Source organism: Phyllopteryx taeniolatus, chromosome 4, assembly GCF_024500385.1.
Source record: "Phyllopteryx taeniolatus isolate TA_2022b chromosome 4, UOR_Ptae_1.2, whole genome shotgun sequence".
Classification (NCBI taxonomy): Eukaryota; Metazoa; Chordata; class Actinopteri; order Syngnathiformes; family Syngnathidae; genus Phyllopteryx; species Phyllopteryx taeniolatus.
Window position 1 is genome coordinate 25378050 of NC_084505.1, and position 25233 is coordinate 25403282.

The 25233-nt window shown below is 41.2% G+C and overlaps 1 protein-coding gene across 1 annotated transcript in view; it reads right to left on the reverse strand.

Annotated features, from left to right (window-relative positions):
* frem3 (Fras1 related extracellular matrix 3) overlaps nucleotides 1-23556 on the reverse strand; it is a 42631-nt gene extending 19075 nt beyond the window's left edge. Inside the window, exons 1-6 of the mRNA XM_061770906.1 lie at nucleotides 18430-23556; nucleotides 16377-16466; nucleotides 3921-4067; nucleotides 2781-3011; nucleotides 2297-2422; nucleotides 871-1122 (exon numbers count right to left, since the gene is read on the reverse strand). Coding sequence (XP_061626890.1) covers nucleotides 871-1122; nucleotides 2297-2422; nucleotides 2781-3011; nucleotides 3921-4067; nucleotides 16377-16466; nucleotides 18430-23425 — 5842 coding nt within the window. The 5' untranslated portion in view covers nucleotides 23426-23556. The remainder of the gene's footprint in view (nucleotides 1-870; nucleotides 1123-2296; nucleotides 2423-2780; nucleotides 3012-3920; nucleotides 4068-16376; nucleotides 16467-18429) is intronic.
* Nucleotides 23557-25233: the final 1677 nt, after the last annotated feature.

Sequence of the window (25233 nt, forward strand, 5' to 3'; positions counted from 1 at the left end):
TGTCTATTCTTATCTTGTTCCGACAGGCCGAACGTGCTGTGAAAGCGGTAGCTGTGAAATAGCGTCAAGCCGTTAGGGAATGGAAATAACCTGGGGTTTTGCGGTAGCTTCTGGTCGCCATGCACCTTTTGGGCTCATTAATCACGTCTGGATCCCGAAATAGCAAAACAGGAGCTTCATAGGATCACGGGCGCTCCCTGTACAAAGTTCTCGTCATGCTCGAGCCGCATAGCGGGAAGTCATTTGGAAAGTTTCTCTTTGCTAATAGGAGAAAATTCAGGAAAAAATAATTTGTTTTAAAAGTCACTTACTAAAAACTTTTATTACAGGAATTTAATTAAATCTATGAGGGAAAAAAAGTGTGAAATTTGATGAGATTGAAGTTGCAGTTTCCCAAGGATAAATGTATCGAATTATGAGAAACTATCAGAGTTCTGAGATTTAAGTCGTAGCTTAGTATTTTCTCATCGAACTGCGAGAAAATATCATTACATTTTAGAATTACGGGATTCAAGTTGCTTCATGGGATCACATGCACCCGACATACTAGGTTCTCGTCACGCTCCAGCTACATAGTGTGACGTTTTGTCTTTTAAAAAAAAAGTGAGTACATTTTTTTATTTTTTTTTTTTATTTTTTAGTGTTTGATTTAAAAAAAAAAAAACAAAAAAAAACATTTATGGAATTTTTGGCCCTCGAAGGTGGAGCTATACAATATGCAGCCTGCTGATTGGGCGACAAGAGAATCGTCGTTCCACAATAGGAATGGAACAGCGTCTCGGGTTTATTGTCACAACCATAATCATGGAGAACCGAGCTGAACCGTACCAGTTGGCGTAACACTCAAATCATTCCGATCTGGACACTCACCGTCGTCGCTGTCGGCCAGGATGGTGACCTTGGCGTTGGGGAAGGAGGCGCCCACCCGGCCCCCCATGGGCATGCTAAGGGTGACGTTGAAGCTCTCCTCGTCCTCGTACAGCGAGTCGTCGATGATGATGATGCGGCAGAGCTTCTCACGCTCGTCCTTGTCGAAACGCAGCAGACTTGTGTGGTCCTCGGCCCGCGTGATGTAATCCGAGTAAGACAGCACGGAGCTCGGGATGGTGCCCGTGGCCGTACCTCGGGGGGCGGGGGGGGGATGAACAATTAGATATTAGAAATATATTCTGTATTATTGAAATTAGAATTTGTTGCAGAAATCAACATATGGAATGGACACCATTGGTGAAGAAGGCAAGCATTACAATTTACAATTCAAGTCGCAGAATTTAGATTATAAAAGTCTGTCAAATGTAAGGTTGTAAAATGGCGGAAATTTTGCAGAATTATGTCATAGATTATTATGTTTCCCTAATTATGAGGAAAATATCGCAGAATTATGAGTTATTTTATTAGAGTAAAGTCATAACATGAAGAGAATTGAGTTGTAATACTACAAGAAAAAAGTAAAAAATAAAAGGTGTTCCATTCAGGGAATTAAGTCATAATACTATAACAACATGTTGTAGTATTAATTGAATTAATTTACTGAGTTGCCATTTTATGAGAATAAAGGCATGAGATTACGAAAATGAAGTCAATATCGAAAGTGTAGCTGTAATACGAGAAAGAAAGTTGGAATTTTATGACAATTAAGTCATAATGTGAGAAGAATAAAGTCATTGAATTGTGAGAAAATGCCGTAGAAATTAAGTGGCGAAAAACATGAAGAGAATTGAATCGTAATACTACGAGAAAAAAGTCTAGTTGTGATATTAGAAAAAACAATTAGGTCAAAATATTAGAAAAATCAAGTCGTAGAACGGCAAAAAAAAAAATGCAAGTGGAATTTTACTAGCTTTAAGTTGTTTAAAAAAAAAAAAAAAAAGTAGAATTGTGAGCAGACATTTTATGGGGGGAAAAAAAGATCATCCCATTCAGAGAATCCAGTTGTAGGATGACTGGAAAAAAAAGTCTTAATATTACTGAAATAAAGTTATCCAATTTCAAGGAACAATTTGAATTGTAAATTTACAAGAAAAAAAATCTGAATTTTTGGTGAATAAGGTAATATAGAATATCAATATAGAAAATACATTTGTAATACTAAAACAAGTGTAGAATTACGATACAATACTCATAGAATCAGCAGGTTTAAATTGGAGTTTTCCAACAATTAAGTCGGTCCAATATGAGAACATATGGCTAAATACCATTTTAGGGGAATTAAATAATAATAATAACACAATTATCTTTTTGAGACAACAATTTAATTGTAAATTTACTAGACGAATAAAGTCCTTTTTCATGTTACCTTGATGCGTGGAGCAGACGACCATGAGTTCGCGACTGGCATCTCCGGACCGTCGGACCGGCACCAGCAGCTCTCCGACGTCCTCCTCGATTTGGAACTCGGCTTGTGGGATGAACACGGTTGACTCTGTTTTTTCGAAGGACAAATCATTACCAGTTTTGTGTCTCTCAAAAGACATGTACAGTACAGCGTCCCCCCCCCCCCCCCCCGCTGTATCGCAGTTCATCGTTTGTGCCATCGTAAAACTGCCAGAGAAACTCTTCCTTTCGTTTCCTCAGTGATGTTACACGAAATCTCCCATTTCTTGACAGCAAGAATGAAAACAGGCACTAAGAAGTTCTTTATGAATTGTGTTTTTTTAAAAAGTTTATGTGTGTTATGGTGACATATGTTTAAAGTATATGGCAGGGGTAAAACTTTCACGAGTGGGTCTGCATGTATCCACCACGATAAACAGGGGTTGACGCTATCGCCGATATATTACCGTCTCCCGGGTCCACGATCTCTACGGTGGCGACGTCTGGGAACTCCAGCACGGCCATCACCGGGTCAGAGAGCTGGATCTTGAAAGTTTCCGATGTTTCAAACTGCTGGTCAGTGAAGATCTTCACCGTCCAGGATGCCGTGGTCTGGCCCGGGTTGAACTGGACCTGCTTCTGGGATTTCCCCCGGAAGTCCTTGTCCTTCTCGGCCGTACCGTCCTTGGTCGCGATGCCTAGCGGGGAATAGATTGGGGAGTCAAGATTCAGGTTTTGGCTGGACTGTGGTCAATCCTGGTCGAAGACCGGTTTTCTGTTGTGTAAAAAAATATATTAAGACGTCCATCCATTTTCTGTACCGCTTATTAGACTTGATTCTCATAATTTATTTTCTCGTAATATTACAATTTTATTGTCGAGACGTTATGACTTAATTTTTCTGAAATTATGTATTTATTATGAAAGTAAAATATGTTTTTTCTGAATATTATGGCTTGATTCTCATAAAATTACTCTTTTGTAGTCATAATATTACAACTAATTACAAGACTTTTCTCCCAGTATTTTAATGTTATTGTCCTAATTCTTTGACTTTATTTCTTGTAATATTACAATTGCATTGTTCTTCTAAAATTATGCATTTTCTCCTTGTAAAAGGAAGACTGCTTTTGTCATACAGTTTTGACGTAATTCTCATAATTCTACGACTTTTTCTTGTGAAAGTGTCACATGCTTCTTGTTATTAATATTTTTACTTTATTGATGTAATTTTATGATTTTTTTCTCTCTAAACACAGTCTTAACATAATGCCATGACTATTTTTTCTGAAAATATTATGTTATTGTTGAAAAATTTAAACTCTGTTCTTTTTTTTCTTCCTAATGTCAAGTTGATTCTCATTATTGCATGACTTTTGCCTTCCTCAACTTAATTCTTGTAAAATTTAATTGTCTTTCTATTACTATTTGAAAGTTATTCTGGTAATTCTATGACTTGATTTCACCAAATATTACTTTCAAATGTTTTTGGCAATGTATTGACTTCAATCTTCCGAAATGATGCCTTTTTCCTCGCAAAATTACAACTATTGTTCTCATACTATTTCAACTTCATTGTGAAAAGTGTTCGGGTTAGGGAAACTCACTGACAAACGACGTCTCTCCCAAGTATCCTCGCCTTTTGAGTGTCACCTCCAGGAACTTAGCATCCTCGTCCACCAGGTAGTACTCCGTCTCCAGGGAGATCCAGGCCCAGTTGAGCCGGAATGGCTGAGGCTTGAGTTTATTTCCGCCTGGAGGATGAAAAGCACAGCAAGCGATCTATTAGCTGGCATGCGAGGCTACTGAGGCGCAAACTTAGAGTTATAAAAGGGCATTTTGTGATGGTAACATGATCACTTAAAACGTTTCCTTATCTGGTCTGAGGCAGCGTCTCTCATGAACCACTCCGCCAAGCCCATACATCCGATCTAAGACCAGTCACGTGGCATTAATTGCTACCGTCCGTATTACTGCGGGTACACGCTTGAGATCCTCCGTGTCTACAGCTCGGGTAATGTGTCGACTTTGCACAATAAAGGTTAAGTCCAACCTACGTTTAGAAAGGGTACCATGCAAAGTGGCAGGCCATCACAAGTTAAATTTGTTCTGTAACCGTGCTCGGAACTCAAAACGTGTATTTCAAATCATTTATCCCCACTTAAATGAATGGAAATTCCACTAACTCATTCACTGCCATTGACGGACTTAGAATCCAAATATTTAAAAAGTTCATTTAAAAAGAATATATTTCAACTTGATTCTAATAGTTTTATGACTCCATTCTGGCAGTATTACGACTTGTCAAAAAGGTTAGCTTTATTTGGACTCTTAATTCAATTGAATTTCTGTTTTTCTGGTAACATTTTGCATTCATGTTCAGAATTTACAACTTTTTTTGTTGAAATATTATGACTTGATTCTTTTAAAAGGACCATTTTTTGTAATATTCTTACCCAGATCTTATAAAATTACCATTTTTTTCTGTTAATTTTACAACTTTATCATAATATTCCAACTCAATTCTCATATTTCTATTACTTATTCAGCTTGATCAGCATACAATTTGGATTTTTAATTTTAATTTCAAATTTTACAATTGAATTATTGAATTATTAAGACTTGGTTCTCGTAATGGTTCAACCTAATTCTCGCAATTCTATGATTTTTTTTCTCATTAATTTCTGAAGCTATTGTTGTAGTTTTAGTTTCAGCTACAGGGCTTAACTTTTTGAGAGAAAACACACATCTCCGGGAGGTAATCCCCAACGCCTACTGACTGACAGGCTCGGAGATATTTAAGATTATTGGTTCCTCGGCATAAAAAAATAAAAAAGGTAAGGTGACGAGCTGGATGACCCGCTACTTTTGATGTGAAATGGGTCATGATCGGCGGCGTCTTTGGCTCAGCGAGGTTAGGTGGGGGTCGTTCAGCGAGGTTAGGTGGGGGTCGTCTCGCTTTAGTTGCGCATCGCTGCTCACGCTGACGGACCTGTTGAACCAGTGAGGGACTGAGGAGCAACACTGAGGTTACTGCAAGATCTTAGCGTTAAGAAGATGGAAAACTATAGGACTTTTACTTACTATACTTTCTAGTATATGTTTTGGCAGACTTTTTGAAAAGTTGCGACAGCAAAGTCGGAACATTACGAGGAAAAAAAATTCATAGATTTACCAGAATGAAGTAGAAAGAATATGAGGGAAAAAAAAGTCTCCATTGTAGAATAATCCCACTGTAATATTCTGATTAGAAAAAACACATTTTAAAAAAGTTCTAATAATTGGAGAATAAAGTCATAGAATTACAAAAAGAGGGTTGTCACGTTACAATAGTAACATTGTAAAATTGTGATCATAAAACAAATATCACAAATAAAGACTCCCCCCCCCTCAATAATTACCATGAATATGTAATATTCAAAGTAAAAACAAACATATCATGAATATTGAATTACAAAAATAGACAGGATAAAAAAAAAACACTACGAATAATAATATGAGAATTAAGTCGATATATTAGAGAAACATTTGAAAATGTGGGTGTAATTTTACATGAAAGTGTGTAATCTTACAAGAAGAAATTTGTAATAAAAGAAATAAACAGTCTGACAAGCAAAAAGGGGCAATTTTACACGAAAAAGTAGTAATAAAAAGTTTTAATTCATCCATCCATCCATTATCTGAGCCGCATATCCTCACAAGGGTCGCGGTAGTGCTGGAGCCTATCCCAGCTATCATTGGGCAGGAGGCGGGGTCCACCCTGAACTGGTTGCCAGCCAATCGCAGGGCACACATAAACAAACAACCATTCGCACTCACATTCACACCTACGGGCAATTTAGAGTCTTCAATTAACCTACTATGCATGTTTTTGGGATGCGGGAGGAAACCGCAGTGCCCGGAGAAAACCCACGCAGGCACGGGGAGAACATGCAAACTCCACACAGGCGGGGCCGGGATTTGAACCCCGGTCCCCAGAACTGTGAGGCAGACGCTCTAACCAGTTTCTACCGCGCCGAAAAAAAGGGCAGAATTTTCCATTTTTTACAAGAGAAAAGATGTCATTTGACAATAAAAATTGTGTAGTTTTCGAAGAAAAGTAGTTTAGTTATACAAGAAAAAAAATGCTTCATTTTTCAAGAAACAAAATATTTTACCAGAAAAAGAAGCATAATTCTACAAGAAAGACAGCAAAATCTCCAAAGAGAAAATGCATAATTTTACAAGAAAAAAGCCTTAATTTTTCCCTAGAAAGAAAGCATAAGTTTACAAGAACAAAGGCTTACATTTACAAGAAAAAGGTGTCATTTTACAATAATAAACTCCAAGCTCGTAGTAGCCTAAGACTTTTTTCTTGTCCAGTACTTCAAAAATAGGACGGACTTGGTCTTCATTGTGTCAAGTGGACACGATAGACAAAGAGCAAGCATCTCAAGCGTGTACCCACAGTAAAATGGGCATTGAAGGAGGCCACAGCCATTATGTTATGTGACTGGGGAAGGGGGAGGGGGGTGGGGGGTTACCACTTCCTCAAAAGCCACATTTCATCCCTGTAGCTCCACTGGCATTTCAATATTGCTTTATGGGGCACTTTTGATTGAGGCCCCCAAAATCTGCCCTAGCAACAAGTGTCCGTCAATCAGTAAAATCACCAAAACTCTGGTCCCGTTCCAGTGCAACTGCAATGTGGAGTGACAGCTGTACCCCCCCCCCCCCCCCCCCCCACGGTATGGGTGGGCCACATTTTTATTTTCCAGAAGAAGGTTCTCCCTTTTTCCTGTGACTTCTTTTGAGGTATTTCACACGACCCCCTGACTTGAAGCTGGCCATCCCGGTGACAGAATTCCCACGAGTTTCCAGCAATAATGCCCGACTCGTGGAACTCGCTAATTAGTTAGCTTGTTAGCACGGTGTGCTAAAATGCTAATTGATAAATTGTCAGTATTACAGCAAGTGTATCAAAATAATCACACATTAGCACAGAACACAAGTCCAGCTGATAAGATTAGCACTGATGCTTAAACAACATTAGAGATGTCCTGCTTGGTCCACTAATTAAAAAAAATCTGATCTATGGTTGCTGTAGCAACAAGAGATGCCATCAAACCAAGCTAGTGTAGCATCAATGTGCTTGTGAATATGTTATTTAAGTTAGTATATTAATTATTATTATTATAGTAATATTGTAGCTTTAACGCTCAACTGCCATTGCCTTGAACATAAACACTTACTTTAGCACCAATGCTAACATATCATGAAATGTGTCCTGGCTGGTCCACCAATATTAGGCCTCTAAAATAGAGAAATACCATAACAATGAAATACCATAACAATGACATTCTCGTTACTGCAAACAAACCAAAGCATGAGTGATAATTATTTAAGGTCAAATTATTATGCTTTAATACTCAAAGAAGCAAATTTCATTGTCACCTGTCATGTTGTAAACATTTCAGTGTCTGATAGTTTGCACAACCACGACACTCAACTCTGAAGAGTCTTGCTAACACTGATGCTAACTCTAACACAACATGTGTCCTGGCTGGTCCACCAGTACACCGTAAGTATTGTTTCTAAAAAAATTAACAGTGGGTGATCCTGTATCTCCAGGGCAACAGACCCATCAGCAATTCAGAAGGTCACAGCTAAATTTGACATATTTCAACTTTAATATTCATTTCCCCCCTCCTACGTGGATGCTACATCTAATCCTTTTCTTGCACAACAAAGTTTTTAACAGCAGTGCTATGACATTCATTTTTAGTTTGAGGCCAAACTGCTCAGGCTAACACAGCATGAGAGGTGTCCTGGCTGCTCTGCTAATATTATTTTAAATTAATGTTATTATTGTGTGTCCTGGGGTCTCCATGTCTCCTCATCGAAAGCCAGTGTCGGCGCATCGACATGATTTTGAGGTTGTTATGTTACGGTCAGATTTCTACTGAGGGTTCTTTAATTTCAAGTGTCTCGCATTTTCGTATATGTGACAGTTTTCCCTGCAGCAGCATCCTTCGTTGTCAACCCACCCACCACTATATATTGACACCACAGTGTACTGTAGCCTGTGGGTGGATATTGAGGTCAATGTGGAGCGCTGACGTTCACACCAGCGATGAAAGGACGAGTGACAATGTCCAAGAAAACCTGATCCAATGACAGCCGTCGCCATTATATCGTAGTGTTTCCTCCATTATTCACATAGTATGCTTTACTAGTTTGGAGTGTTTAGTAATGCCTATCTATTATAGAACTACTGAAATGTGAATGTGGAGGCATTTGCCGAGAAGTCCTTGTCGTGCTGTTTTTGGACGGGTTTCTGTTGAAAGGGTCGTTCTGTTCCTGATGACTTTCTGTTTGTTTGTTTGTTTGTTTGTTTGTTTTGATTGTGCCTTAGGAACTCTGCCTAGCAACAGGTGGCTAAGAAAAGGTGGGACAAGAACAGTGACAGGGATTGAGATCGCCTAATATGCTAAATTCATGTTGATGCATTTGTCCCATGGTCCTTTACAGTGCGGCTTTTGGGGTTAATTCACATCTTTCCTGTTCCTGCTGATGTTATCAAGGCCTTTGTGGGTGTGGTTTTCGTTTGCCATTTTTTTTCATTGACTAGTGAGGAAGTCATGATTAAGTCCATATTTCTTATGTTTCTGTTTTAGGAGTGCTTTGCTTAATGCGCGTCTTTCTATTTCTGTTCCTGCTGGCTGGCTTTCTGTCTAGCAGCAATGTTTTTTCATTGGCGTACGAACTCTGCCTAACAACACACGACTGAGCAAATGTAAGACAGGAACAGGCATCTACACTACTTCATCTGCTAGATCAGACGTTCAGAAATTTGAAATCAATGTGGATATATTTGCCTAATAGAGTGCTGATTTTGGAATAATTTCCTAATGTGTGTGTTCCTGTTCCTGCAAAAATGCTGTACAAGCGCATTACGCTGTTAGCCCTGAGCGGGTTCTTAGCGCAATTTTTTTCATTGGCATATAGGACTGTCATGAAAGCGCCCTAGAAAGTCTGCCTAGCAACAAGCGGCTGAGCACATGTGAGACAGTAACAGCAAACTATATTGCCTCATTTACAAGATCAGAGGTTTGGACATGTGAAATGAATGTGGATAAAATTGTGTCACAGTCCATATACAGGAGTTTTCATTTGCTTATGGAGCACTCATGATTGCGCCCTGCAAACTCTGCCTAGCAACAAATGACTGACCACACAGCAGTGGGTCTTTTTTATAACATGCATTAGTATTTTCACCATTTTTTTAAGCTTATGTGGTTTTATGTATTTGTAGCGCGGCACGGTAGTCGACTGGTTAGAGCGTCCACCTCACAGTTCTGAGGACCGGTGTTGGCTTCCCGGCCCCGCCTGTGTGGAGTTTGCATATTCTCCTCGTGCCTGCATGGGCTTTCTCCGGCTACTCCGGGTTTCTTCCCACATCCCAAAAACATGCACGCTAGGTTCATTGAAGACTCTAAATTGCCGGAGGTGTGAATGTGAGTGTGAATTGCAAAATTGTCAAAAAACAAACAAACAAAAAAAATGTACCGACATTACCAGATAACAAGCAACCCTTTATTGCTCAGTGACTGTTCTTTATGTCTCCAAAGTGTTCTCTGTCAATTGACTGTTGTCGTACTAGAGCGGCTCCAATTACCCGAGGCAAATTCCTTGTGTGGATTTTGGACATACTTGGCAAATAAAGATGATTCTGATTCTGAATGGTTGTTTGTTTATATGTGCCCTGCGATCGGCTGGCAACCAGTTCAGGGTGTAGCCCGCCTCCTGCCCGTTGATAGCAGGAGATAGGCTCCAGCACTCCCCCGACCCTTGTGAGGATAAGCGGCTCGGAAAATGGATGGATCGATGTATTTGTGGCGTGTATGTATTGTATTCTCCGAGCCTCAGACCATAGACAATTTGTGATAGACAAAGTTTTTAAATTGAAATGAATTGAAAAGGAGTTCTTTTGATCAGATGTGCGAGACACGACAGCTTGAGAAAAATAAAAGATCTTTTTTCTTACTGTACTTACTATAATATTTATACAATTTCAATATAAATAACAAGAGTATGATTATCAACGAAAGATGATTTATGTACATAGCGCAGATTCAAGCGGGGTCTCAGTGACAAGTTGGCCGGGCCACACGCCACATGAGAGTGGATAAGAATAACCCGCGGGGCATACATTACGACGCCGTACCCTCAATAAATCAGGCCAGCTGAAAGAAAGGATCAAAGTTGTGTGGCAAGAGGGATGAAAAGGTGAAGAAATTATGATGAAGTGGAAAAACAAGAGGAAGAAGAATAGCAGCCTTGAGGTGATCTTAGGAGAGATTGGCTTGGGGGGACAAGCTGATGCGGGGGGCTGGGGGGGAGGGGGCGTCTTTGAAAGGGGATCCCACGGATAGCACTCAACTTCCAGGCCCTGCACTGTCTGTGGCCATGGAGTCTGGAGTCTTGGAGGAAGTGCATTCCTATACTAGTTTTTAGTGATCACATGAGGCCCCCCCCCCCCCCCCCCCCCCCCCCCCCCCCCCCCGTTGACCTCGGACCCTTCTGAAAGACCCTGAACCCTCTGCAGAACGAGAGCTGGGCTCGACACCGACTCAAGAAAATGCCATCCAGTGTCCAAAAAAGCTGCATCAAATACATTTATTAAACAAAATGAGAACCAAGAAACATTTGACATCAATGGAGGCTAAGCGATAATAAACTAAAATAATACTGTACTATATATATATAAATATACACTTTAAATGACGCATATTGTTAAATTTAATTAAATTAAATTCTATTTTCTAGAAAAGAATATTTTCTAATTTTTTTTTTACCCTTCTGGGTCGTTAAATAGTCAGTAGACAGTAGACATAATAACATTTATTTAAGTTAAATATAAAATAAAATCATCATTAATTAAATAATAATAATAACAGTAATAATAATAATAATAATTGTTACTGTTATTATTATTATTTAATTTAATTTAATAATAATAATAATAATTATTATTATTACTATATAATAATAATTATTATTATTATTATTACAATAAGTTCAACTTCAATTATAAAATCCCTTATAATTGCATTAAATTAAAATGAATTGGAAATAGAAAAATAAAAAAAATGGCCCATAGTATTCATTAAGTCAATAAATGATTGATAAATTAAATAAATTCTGAATAAACAGTAACATTGAACTTTATTTTCAATAAATGAATTTTCTAATATTTTTGTTACCCTTTTGGATAGTTATAAAGAGTCATTCGACAAAATACAATTTATTTAATTTAAATATCAAATTAAAATCGTCATTATGTTAAATAATTCAAGAATACTAATAATTATTATTATGACAATAAATACAAGTTCAATAAAAAAACACTTATGATGGCATTAAATTAAATTAAAATGAATTGGAAATAGCTAAATAAGAAATGGCCCGTAGTATTCATAAAGTCAATAAATGATTGATAAATTAAATAAGTTCTAAATAAACAGTAACATTGAACTTTATTTTCAATTTGAAATAAATTAATGTTCTAATATTTTTGTTACCGGCTGGATTTGTTGCTATAGTGAACAAGCACAGATACTATTCTGCATGTCGGTCAAGGACCTCAAGACGTGACACACTTCCCATCGCTAAGATTTGAAATGAAAAGAACATCGAAACGTCTCAACAAGTCAGAAAGTAAGGCAGACTTTTAGCCTGTGGCGACTTCCTCACCTTATGTCTGATGGACTGAGGAGCTACGTTGTATTCGCAACTATTTACAGCTTTCATGTTACACTTTGCCGGAGGGGGATTACACTAACACATGCACGCACACACAGCTTCGCCCTAATGAAAATGCCACATAGTCCCTTAATAGTTAGAAGGTATCTACATGATTGAAGAGGTGTGTGTATCAATCAGTGTGTGTGTGTGTTGGGGGGGGGGGGGGGGGGGGGGGGGGGGGTGACCTGCAGGCACAGCTGAAATGGGACTTTTCGTGTGTGTGCTATTGGCGAAACAAGTGTGCAGAGGTCAGGAGCAGACGTTGAGTTTCACGAGGGGAGTGTGGACCTGACGGTCACCACTTACAGTGTCAGTGTAAAGTTATACAGCCAAACGAAATATATTTAAAAAAAATATGATGCAACAAATTAACACGTGTGAGGTAAATTCTTATATGTTCTACATAATGGGATTAAAAAAAACTTTTTTCTATGCAAGGCAGAGATTCTTTGGTGTGTTCAGTTATTTTTTTATATTAATAATCATGCATAGATCATTTTACACTTGAGACTATGTGAGCCCCAGGTTGCACATGTCATGGAAACAATGAGTCCCAGCCCTAGAACAATGAGTCCCTGCAATTTATCATCATGGAATACAGATACTGTAATCCTCTGCAACATCGCGGTTTCTTGCTTCACTGTTCCGCTATATTGTAGATTTTTATTACAGTTATTACTCTTCTATCATTATAGAGATAGAGATATATATATTTTTTTTAAATCAATAGCTCAATCAATAAATACTTTGTTGCTCTCATGTGATTACAACACGGTTACATTTCAAACCCCAAAAAATAAAACAAAAATTACATTTAATTTTTCACTTGAACTGCAAGCAGCTATTAATAGGCCCTCGCACCCCTGGCCACATTGTGGATCCATTGAATAGAAATGCACACCACACTTTTCAGATTTACAGTATATTCGTGTAAAATTTTGAAAACCATATATCATTTTCCTTCCACTTCACAATTATGTGCTATTTTGCGTTGATGTATCACATCAATTGTCAACAAAATACATTCAAGTTTTTGATTATATGGTCCTAAAATATTGAATATTTCAAGGTATATGAATACTTTTCCAAGGCACTGTACATACAGGAATAACAGCAAGAACTTTTGATGTGTGTGCCAAATTTGCCAGTAGGTGGCACATTGACTACGAATAAATAAATGTTTGTAGAGGTCTTCATCAAATGTGTGACATTTTGCGGTTAAGTTAAACCCGCTTTTGTTGCCCCGGCAAAACATCCAAGTTTGTGGCGTTGCCACGGCAACAGCGTTCAACGGAATAAAAAGCTTCTCATGACTTTTCATCTTCAACATGTTTAGATGAAACCACCCAAAGTTTGAATTTGATGGGACAAAATCTCTAGTAAGAGTTAGTTACAGTAAATGATGACCGCTATAAAAGGCAGTAAATGGGGCAAAATGTGAAAGTAAAATTAAAATGGCGGACTTCCTTTTGGGTTTAGGGTATGGCTCCAGCAGCCTTTTTTGTAGGCCTTGGGCTGTTACATATGTCTCCCAATTTTCGTAGGCCCAGGCTTTAGACTTTATCCACAGTTCCCATCTTTTGGCTGCAAGTCCCTCTTTTGAGATTGATGGTGAGATTAGCTGACCATTGGCGTGTCCGTTCATGTCCGAGATGCCTTTAACTGCTCCCCTCGCTGGCTTTTTATCTCCTATCTTCCGGATGTGTCTGTTTATTTGTGTAAAGGTGTCCAATTATTTAGGTCTTCTTCTCCTCTTCGCTCTTTTGATGTATGTTTTGTGCCCCCCCCCCCAAATGTGCAATGCTACACCTGGTTCATCCTACTTCCCCCACTTTTCTGTCCTACCTCTTTCCTTAGCTGCAGGGAGAAAACAAAAGCAGCAAACAAAAATAAGAGCAGCAAATTGAAGCCCTTGCTTGTCCGTCCTTTCCTGTGCACTTTACTGCAGGACTAAAAAAAAAAGAGTAAGTACATGCTAGAAAATCCATTACTGTTCACTGGTGCTTTGAAATACGAGTTGAATTTGTTCTGTGACCACGCTTGTAACTTAAAACCCTTGTATCTCCAGTCATCTTTTCCCATTGGTGAACGGAAATGAATGGAAGTGCAATTAATCCATTCTAGCCTTCCCCCCCCCCCAAAAAAAAACCCAAAAATGTTTAAACGTGTATTTTAATGAGGCGCAATGTCACTATATAGTATTGTACTTAATAAAAACATATAGCATATATACACCGCAACATGGATGCTAATAAGCGGTAGAATTAAGATAGCAGAATTAAAGGCTAAGCTATGTGATTGTTTTGAATACACAAAGTGTAATTGTCTTTGTTTTATGCTTAGTTTTGACAGTAAACTTCAACTGGGAGCGGCATTAAACAGCTTGTAGCTTCTTTTTTTTTGATGAATTCTTCCCTATTTGCCAAAGTCCTGCTTACTGTGAAGTGAGTTGAGTTCACCGCCACCACACAGCGCTCGGATCTCAAGTTTGTACTCGCAAATCAAAGGATAAAAATCATCTGAACAGCAACTCGTATCTTGAAAAATTGAAGTGAAGTCGCTCGTATTTCAAAGCACCACAGTTTTATGCTTTTGTCTACTCATTGGGGAAGGCCTTTATTTATATATAATTAATTGCTCGAACATTACAATGTGTCAAGTGAAAGTGGTGTGTAAAAAAAATAATAAAAAAGGTCATTACAGAGAAATGTAGCGAAATGACAAACTTGTTAGAGTCTCTGGAACACTGATCGTTGTAAAGGCAAGCTTGATGGGGTTAGGGGGCAGTACTTTTCAGAGGTCCAAGAACCATTGGGGTGGGGTCTTCTTAACATATCTGATTTGATCATTTACGTTCCAGGAACTACAAGTACAGTACCAAGAAGTGAACATTCCCAGAACTTCTGGTGCAAATGTGCCTTTTGGGGTAATTTATCATGGTCAAAAGAAGACCCTGAAAAGGGTGGTAGTACTTTTCAGAGGTCCAGGAACAATTTGGGTGGGGTCTGAACACCTCTCATTTGAGCCTTTTAGCACCAGGAACTACAAGTACTAAGAACTTCCTGGAACTTTAAATGGAAATGTGACTTTTGAGGTAATTTAAGGGGGTCTTCTTGCTCAGGGCGGTACAACTTGGGGTGAGGTCTGCAGTGCTGGACGTATCAAGTGTCCCCTAATGCTAAATACTGAAAAATTCAACTTTCCCTACAGCATTGGTCTGATTTGTTTTGTCTCCCGCAAGCTGTGGCTAAAATAGCAAGGGCCACCTGTCACATTTTAATGCCCACTTTGTGCTATGTACTGTGTGTGTGTGTGTGTGTGTGTGTGTGTATATATATATTATACACTGTGACTTGGAAAGCCACTACCCCCGCCACTTTCATTTGAATCATATGAGATTAAAAATGTAATGGTAATCTGGTGTAATAATTATACATTTGTTTTTTTTAAGATTAAATACATGCATTTCCTCCACAATTTCTTTTTTTTTTTCTTGAGCAAGATTAAAAGTCATGGTGGGCTGGTATAATAATTTTTCCCTGAAATGTATTTTTTTCCACAAAATAAAAAGGTTGAAAAGATTGGCTACAAAAAAAATAAAAATAAATATTGAACCCTCCAGGGGATTCGCGAGATAAAACATAATTATCGTTTGGTCTGAAATGAAAGATATTTATTTGCATGGAAAAAAAAAATCTTATAAAAATATGACCCCTGGGGGGTGCCTGACATTAAAAAGATTGTTGTGGTTCTTTTGTTCTATCATTGTTTTGTCCCTAGCTATGATAAACATTTCTTCAAAAAACAATGTATAATTAAAAAAACCTCCCAGGGCTACTCCCTGGTATCTAAAATGGTACCTAAAATAAAGATAAGCAATGTAAAATTGTATATATAGTTAATTTTCATGACCGCCTGCGCATAACTTTTTATCAACAAAGTGATCAACTAAACAGGATGTCAAAAGGGGCGTGCGGTTTAAAAACTCAGAATCCTCTCGAAGCCATCAGGCCCTTCAAATGTCAGTCAGTTTTTCTGAGTCGCTGTCACCTTTTTGGCTTAAGTAGCACCTTGACCCAACCCCCAACCCCCAACCCCATGTGCTTTAAACTTGTCCCTGCCTCCAGTGGGGCTGAAAGAAATCTGGCGGTTCTATATTGCGTGTCAGTCACGACCAACTGCCTTAAGTGTGTGATGCAAACACTTTGGGGAGACTGACATTTTTACATTTAAAAAAAAAAAAAGCCATTTAGAGATAATGACTGAAATGTTCTTACCGTTGTCCTCAATGGTAAAGTAGAAGATGTCGCTGGTGGCGTTGCTTCCGTCCAACAAGACGTAGCTGATCTTCATGTCGTTAATGTCGGCTGTTGGCGGCACACAAAGATTAGTGTGTAAAGATAAATACAAAATGTTGTAGAAGAAGTAGGCCACAGTCACAGGTTTTGAGTTACAGACCCTGGAGTTACAATTAATATTTGTATGACGACTTGAGCCTCAGAGCAAATGCCTTTCCCAGTTTGTTTGAAGAAATTCATCCAATATGGAGTTGGTTTGGTGAATCTAATGTACAGTATGTGCTTTGGAATACAGCAAAGACGATTTGGTCTTATGTATGATAGGTCAATAAACCTATCATACGTGCTTTTGTAAAATTTTAATTTAGAGTCTTCAATGAACCTAATGTGTTCTCAGAAATGTTGAAGACAATGCTAAGGTTTCAAAGAAACAATTTCACATTTTCTACTATTTTAAGTTTTTCGTAAACACTGAAGATTTCAATGACGCTAACCTACTGTATGTGTTTTTGTAAAGGTTAAAGGCAATTCAAAGTCTTCACACAGTCTTGTGTTTGTCTTCAACGAACCTAATGTAAGTTTCTTCGTAAACTTTGAACACAATTGAGTCTTCAATGAACTTAAAGTACGGTATCTGTTTTTGTAAGACAACTTAGTCTTTAATTAACCTAATGTAGATCTTTCTTAATTATTAAAGACCAAAATCTATTCTTCAACGTACCAAACATACATCAAAGACAATTTTGAGTCTTCAATTAACTAAACTTTCATATTTTATGTGAACATTGAAGATAATTTCGTCTACAGTGAACCTAACATAATTTGTTTTTGTAAATAACGACAATTCAGTCATCAGTTATCGTAACGTGCAAGGGTTTATACAACTTTGTCTTCAACTAACAAAATGTAGGGTTTTTTTTTAAACATTGAAGATAATTTGTTGTCAAAGAACCTAAGGTACATATTTGAACATTTACTTTAGAGTATTCTGTTATCCTGATGAACATTTTACTAAACGTAGTGTTTTCGTAATTTGTCTTCAATGAACCAAATGTACTTTTTTTCACAAACATTTTATTCTTCAACAGACGTAACATAAGCGTTTTTGTAAACGTCAGTCTTTTGCAAACAAATACAATTGAGTGTCTTTGACGAACCAAATATACGTTTGTAAACGACGTAGTCTTCAATGAATTACTTTGCATTTTTTTGAACAGCAAAGACAATTTTGAGGCTTCACTGAACCCACTGTATATTTTTTGTAAACATTTGAGTTAGGGACATTGGGCTTTCAGATGCAATTTTAGGATGAACCTAAAATGCACTATAACCTTTACAGGTGAACTTAATTTGACCTTGTCTAAGCTTTTGAATGCACATGTCCAGCTACTCAATGTTTCAGTATTTCCTGCACAACTTACTGTTCACTACCAAGAGCTGAAGGGCAAAATTGACAAAAGGTGTTTGAATCATGAATACATTTCCTGGTTCAATTAGAAGTGGTATGAAGTCAGTGCTCTTTATCATGCTGTTCACATTTTGACATCATGAGACCAAAAGACACCTATCAATTGATCAACAGTACCTCGCCTTTGCTAGGCTTCAAACAGGATGTTCTCAGAGGGAAGTGGCCAATGAGCTTAGCATGCCACAGAGTATCAGGAGCTTGCAACAGAGATGAGATACAGAGAGACCGGAAGAATCACAGAAAGGGATAGAAGTTGACATCTTTTGAAATTAAAAGCAAAACAAAAAAAGTGTTGTGATTGTTTGCCATTCAGCTCCTTGTTAGAAAACGGCAAGTTGTGTAAAAAGAAGGGAAAAGAGAAGGAAATGTGCCTTCCAAAGTTTGGAGAAGGTCAAATTAAGTTCACCTGTAAAGGTTAAAGTGCTTTTATGGTTCATCCTGAAATTTCACCAAAAGACAAATATCTAACATTTTGTATTGTATGAAGACCATGTGGAATATTCTCAAGTACTATATGCTACTCGTCTAGTCTGTCAAGCGAATGGACGGCGGTCGTGCTCATACCTTGCGTGAAGGTCCTGATGCTGTCGTTGCCCTTGGCGAGGTTTATGATGAAGCCGTGCTGTGGTGCTTCGAATACGATGTACTTCAGGACGTCCTGCTGACTGTCACGGTCCTCCGATCGTAGGGCCTTGCTGGTGATCAGGAAGCCCACGTGGCCTGTGGGGAGTAGCCTGAGCGAGGCCGCCGCCTTGTTGACCACGATCTGCGGCACGCCGTTGTCCACCGTGTTAATGTGAATGGTCATCATCTGCGGTTTGCGCGTCTCGTAAATGGTGTCAGGAAACACATAGAAGTCGGTGTGGGTGCCGTCGGTGACTGTGAAGGAGAAGCTGTCCTCACTGGTCTCTGTGCCGTCGTGCTTGTAGCTGACCAGGTTCTCGTTCAGGTCCTGCTTGGTGAATGCCGTGATTGACCGGGAATTGTTGAAAAGAAGCTGGCCATGCACCGGCACCTGCGTCACGACAAAGCGCAGCAGGTGGTCTGGTGTGTCGCGATCCTCCACTGTCAGCTCGAACGGTGTGATGAGCTTGGTTTCACTCTCCTCCACCACTAGCTTGCTAATGGTCAAGACGGGCTTCTTGTTGTCCACGTCAGTGATGGACACCCGAAAGGTGCGAAAGACTGGGTTGTATCCGTCCGTCACCTCAAACTCAAAGCTGTCCATCTTTATCTCTTCGTCAGATGTGTGGATGTAGTAGATCTTGTTGCCGGCGAGCTGCAATTGGGTGAAAGTGGAAATGGGCACGCCAGGGTAGTCTGTGCACTCCAGGTGGCCTCTGCTCGGGGCACGCGTAATGCTAAAGCTGAGGAACTCATCGGGGCTGTTGATGTCAGTGGTGCTGAGTAGGTCAGTGGTCAGCGTGACTATGCCGCCTTCCTTGAGCGTCACGCCTTTGTTGATGACCTCCGGGAAGACCATGTCGATGCTTCCGATGTTGATGTAGAAGTAGCGATCAATAAGGGCATTAATGCCATCTGTGACATCAAACTTGAGCAGGTCTCGGATTCCCTCCTGGCCGGTGTGCACATATTGGATGAGCTGCTTGTCGACCTCATTCTGTGTGAAGTTCATGCCGAAGGTGATATTACCGAGGACGTCACCAAACTTGCTGATGCGCTGAAGGTACCCTTGGCCTGGACCGTAGCGCACGATGTACACTAGCGTGCTGTCTTCAGAGTCCAGATCGGTGGCCTTCAGAATCCGGTTGCTGATGACTTTAGTTTCGCTGATCTCGACCTCGAGTCCGTCGTTAATCGCCATCCTGGGTGTCTCGTCGTCGACCGGAATGACCATGATGATCACTTTCTTCTCCACCGTGTGTTTCCCATCCGAGAGCCGTATTACAAAGCTGTCCTCTTTGGTTTCCGAGTCGTCATGCTCATACACTATGTTTGAGGCCTCCTTGATCTGTTCCAAGTCGAACCTGTCCACCAGGGTGGAGCCAGTGTTGAGCTGTTGGACTATAGTGCCGTATTTGGGGTTTTTGACGATCTCGAAGTGCAAGTCGTCATCGGGGATGTCAGCGTCGGCTGCATTCAGGATGGGCGTGTCGATGACCAAACTCATGCCCTCCATCACTATGAACTCGCGAATGAAGATTTCTGGCTTCTCGTCGTTGGCTGGAATAATGACGACCGGGAAAAAATGTCGTTCTGAGAAGTTGATGCCATCTGAGCAACGGAAGGTGAAGCGATCCTCCAAGGGTTCGACTCCTTTATGGATGCTTTGGACGTAATAGATATGCCCAGCGGCGATATCTTTAATGCTAAAGGCAGTGATGGCCGTACCTGCCCGGGATTTCTCTGACCCGGGAGCCGGGGAGATATTCTCCACATAGCCGGACGAGGGCTGGACGATGATGGTGCACAAGATGTCTTCACTGTTTGTGTCGATGTCCTCCGCTTGGATTTGGTCCAGGGTGATTACGTTCTTCTCGCCTTCCAGCACGACAAACTGCCCCCCGACGCTAACAATCGGTGGGATGCTGTCGACAGGCAGGATAGTGACATGCACCGTCACACCTTGGACCTTGTTGCCACCAAGCACCCACTGCTCGGACAAGTCGGACAGTGTGATGTTGAAGGAGTCGTGTACTTTCACCGGTCCAATTTCTCCAGAGGTATGCACGTACACCACCGCTCCGTTGATGATGTCAGCTTGCGTGAACCTCTCAGAAGGGGCGCCGTTGACCAGGATTTCACCCAGCCTGGGGGGCTCCTCTACGATGAACATCAACATGAGGTCATCCGTGTCTTCGTCGCGACCCTGAATCACATTGCTGGTGATTTCAGTGGCGCCATTCTCCAACACGTCAATGGATGCGCCCACTACGCCAGCCGGAAGCATGATGGTGGGGGTCTCATCGTCCACGGGGTCCACGGCGATCTTGATGTTGATAGGCACCTCATGGAAACCGTCGCTTACGTCCAGCTTAATGATGTCGTTGAGGGATTCCTCGCCACTGTGGATATAAGCTAAACGGCCGTCCGCAATATCTTGGAGCACAAAGGTTTCGCCGTTCGACATGTCTATGCCTAAATACTGCAGCCGCCCATGTTTGGGAACCTGGCTCACAGTGAAAATTATATTTTCGTCATTTGTATCAGTGTCGGTGGCGTGGAGATCTTTCGTGGTGATGACGTACGAGCCTCTTTCCATGATAGTGAACCCCGGGTTCGTAATAAGTGGGGGTTTGTTGTCGACTGGCTGCAGGAAAATGGTGAACAGTCCATCTGCTGTGTTACCGGAAGTGTCCTCCACGATGAATGTGAACTGAGCCACTTTGGGAGTGATGCCAAGCTCCTGGTCGGGGGGCTTGTATGCCACCTTGTGGTGGTTGACTTGTGCCTGCGTGAACTCCGTGATTACAACATCGGGGTTATCAGTCAGTACAATGTCACCCAGGAGCACTGGGTTGTTCTCATCGGTGTCAGTTGGAGGCTTAGTGATGGTATACTTCAGGTCCCGGTCATCGGAGTCTAGATCGCTATAACATAAAAATAACTTCTTGAAGTACGTCAGTTCATACTCCTTGACCGTCATGTGAAGGGTGCTGCCTGGGGAGAGGTCCGGTGCCAAGTCGTCGACGGAGTGAATTTTGACAGTGAACAACTGGTCGCCAGATTGATTTGGTGGGTCATTATCGTCCTGGACCCGGAACACGTACTGGTCGACGACGGTGGTGGTGCTGTGGCTTCCGACATGGCGATAGAATAGCATTCCATCCATGATGTCCTGCTGGAACCATTCGGTCACCACCTGCTCAAACATCTCATCCGTCTCGCTGAACTTCCACAGGGAGGGGTGGGAAGGGGGCTCCACTTGCCGGAGCAGGAACTCCCCCACGACGGAGTAAGGGGCCTCCAGGATGAACTTAATGGTGGAGTCTTCCGAGTCGATATCCGTGGAACTCAGGATGAACGGGGAAATCTGCATGACTTCGTTCTTGAACAGCACCAGCCCTGTGTTTGCGTTGATGATGGGCGGCTCATCATCAGTGGGGACAATCGTGATTGGAAACAAAAACTCAACTTCATTCTGGCCGTCTGTCATGCGGAAAATAATGTTGTCGCTGTAGGTGTCACTCCCATCGTGCTGGTACACGACAATTCCGGTGTCCAAATCAGCCGGCGTGAAGAATTTCCTGCGACCCCCGAGCACACTCAGCTCACCATGCTTTAGGCCATCAATTACGGTGATCCTCACATCTTCCAGGTTATCTTCATCACTGATCTCTAAATTCTTTGAGCTGGAGAGCGCTCTTGATTGCCCTTCAAACAAGAGCTGCCCCGTGTTTTTGGTGACCACAGGGGCCATTGTGTTCATGGGCTTCACCACAATCATAAAAGCAAAGGGTTCAGACACGGCGCCATCTGTGTCGACAATTTCAAATTCGAGCTGGAAGATCCTCTCCACTTCGGAGTCGTCCGAAGGCGGCTTGTAGGCTATTTTGAGATCTTTTATGTCCCGCTGGTAAAAGGAGTTGATGGGCATGTTCTGGTCATCTGTGCTGATGATGTAGCCCTGCTCGAGGCCCAGCGGCGATGTGACATTAAAGATCAACTCATCCGGGTCCGACTCCACATCTTCGGCGGCCAGCATGTCGCCAGTGATGGCGGTCATAACAAACTGATCCACCTCCATCATCATCATGGACACGAAGCTGGGTTTCGGACCCGCGTTTTCCGCACCCTCCCTGATCCGAACCATCATTTGGAAATGCTCTTGCATTATCGTGTTACCCTCGTTGTCCTGCAGCTCTACCACCATGGGAATGTAGTCTCTGTTCGGCGAATTGGTCTTAGCCATGTGCTTGTAACGAATGCCCTGCTTCACAAATTCATCGCAGTCGACCATTTGGCCATTGTTGGGGTTATTAACAAGAGTGCCGTACCTGGGTAGACCGCCGGCGCTGACCAGCGTGGCGATCTTGCACTTTGTGACACCGTCCTCGTAGGAAAACTCCAGTACCCTCTTGTCGATGGGGCCACTGTTGCCGTTAAGCCTGTCCACGTTGATGGGCATATTCCGGGTGAGGACCTCTAGCTGCTGGAAAACCACCTCCACCTCCAGCATGAACGGGATAACCACAGTTTCTGTCTGGGAGTCGTAGCGCAGCTGCAGCTTCACCCGGTCCTTGCTGGGGCTCCGCGCCCCAAAATGGGTGTATTTCACTTCGTCGGGCGCAAAGAAACACGGGAACTTCTTCGGGGTCAGCATCCCTGGTCTCTGAGCCAGCGGGTCATTGTCCAAAACTGTTATGTGGCAGCGATCTCCGGGCTGAACCTCTGTCACCAAGTCATTCGCGGGATCCAAAAAGACGGATTTCCCTAACGGAACCCTGATCCCGTTGTTGGCGATGATGATGTTGTCTTCGTTAAGTCCGGCTTTGTACTGGTAGAGGTGCAGTTGGTTAAAAGGCTCGGCTGAAGTGAGACACACGCCGAGCACAAACAAGAGGCACCTCCAGTGTGAACTTTGCAGACAAGCTGCCATGTCCACTACTTTGGTTGCCTTGACTATTATTTAGTGGAGAAAAAAATAATTCCACTAACAATTTAAACAGAGAAAATAGGCATAAACCCTTCTGGTCCTCGCTCTGCTGTTGCCGCGTCCTGGCACAGATGCACAAGTGTGGTGAATGCTGCAAGGGCTGAGCAGGTAATAATGAAACTGTAGAGGGGGACCCTCGCGGGACCCTCCCCCCTGTCAGCACAGAGGAAGGGAGGGGGTTTGGGGGAGAGCCTCCTGCCCCCACAGCTAAATTAGGAAAGACCATTGGATGAGGGTGTGAAAGTGCTCCTCCAACCAAGAGAGGCAACCTTCTATCCTAAAAAAACTAAACAAAACACTAGGGAGGTGTGAGGGGTAAGAGTTTGTGAACTCCATTGCTCGAGGGCAGTTTAGTGAAATGGATTGCTATGTTTGCTAACTGATTATTTGTCTGCTGCTGACAATAGCTAGAAGTTGTTACGTACGCACGTGGATGATTTTGTGGACCTCGACTGAAGGGGTCTTTGGACAGCCCAGGGGTATCTGCTGGGGTACGGTCAAAAGAAATATCACTATACAGCGATTAACAGTGAAAAACGGGTGTGATATATCGCAGTGTCTATGAAACTTAACTCCGTCGACATCTGAACAGAGTTAGCAAGTAAACAAAACTTGTATACAGTATTAACCTAAGTCATCATGTTGAATCATGTGACTACATTAAAAATGTGACAGAATAATTTAAATGAAAAAAAAAATCTATTTTCATATTCAATTAGACAGCCAAAGGATTGTAACATCAGTTTTGGATATTATTGCAATATTTGTTTTACAAAACATTCACCATACAGAAATTAGACAAAAATATTATACCTTTCTATGAAATGCACCAACATCAAAATCAAATAAATAAAGCCCATACATAAGCAATACATTGTCTAATCATGTAAGTACACTCTATTTGTGACAAAATAATAGCGACAATTGCAAATTTAACGTCCAGGGTTGTGCTCACAAAATTGGGAAAAAATGTCATTATTTTGACCTATTACATACAGCAATTATAAGAAAATCAGTTATGATACATATCTCTGAAACGCACCCCCATGAACATCCAGACAGTGGAGGTGTACCCCCTCTCCCCTGCACACAACGTTGACAAAAATGTGCATGAATAGTCACCATTTTTATCCATGCAAGTGCAATAAGAACAACAAAATAATATTTAAATAATGAAACACTCACATGCAACTTAAACTGATCGCCCAGTTCCTTCACAATTGGTTAATGCCACCCGCGAAGACAGTTTTCCTAACCCTTGGTGGGGGAGTATAGTAGGGTCATGTCATTGGGACATCCCGGCACCAGAGTGTCTGCTGGTTGTGCCTTACAAAGGTGGTAATAATTGGGCATGAGCTGGCAGGACAGGTGGGCGGGCACCCCGAGAAAACCAAACAAATGGTCCTAATGTTGCAAAAACATGCTAAAGTCTCATAGTAAATTATTGGCAAGCAAAACACACAGATTAGCCTTAGTTTAGCCTTAGCTTCTGCTTCTCTGTTGAGTTCATATGTGTGAATTCAATATGGTGCACAAGGTCATGTTCAGATAAAAATACCAGGTCACCTTGTACGGATAATCTTTGAGGTTGTGATGCGCTTGAGAGTTTCACACTGTTCTTTGACTTTCAGCAGTGTTTATTATAGGACACATTTAATTTTACAGCGCAAATTGAGCTAAATGTTATGAACATGAAATAAATATGTAAAAAACGCGTAATAAGCCCGCTACTGGGGCAATGCTGTTGCAAA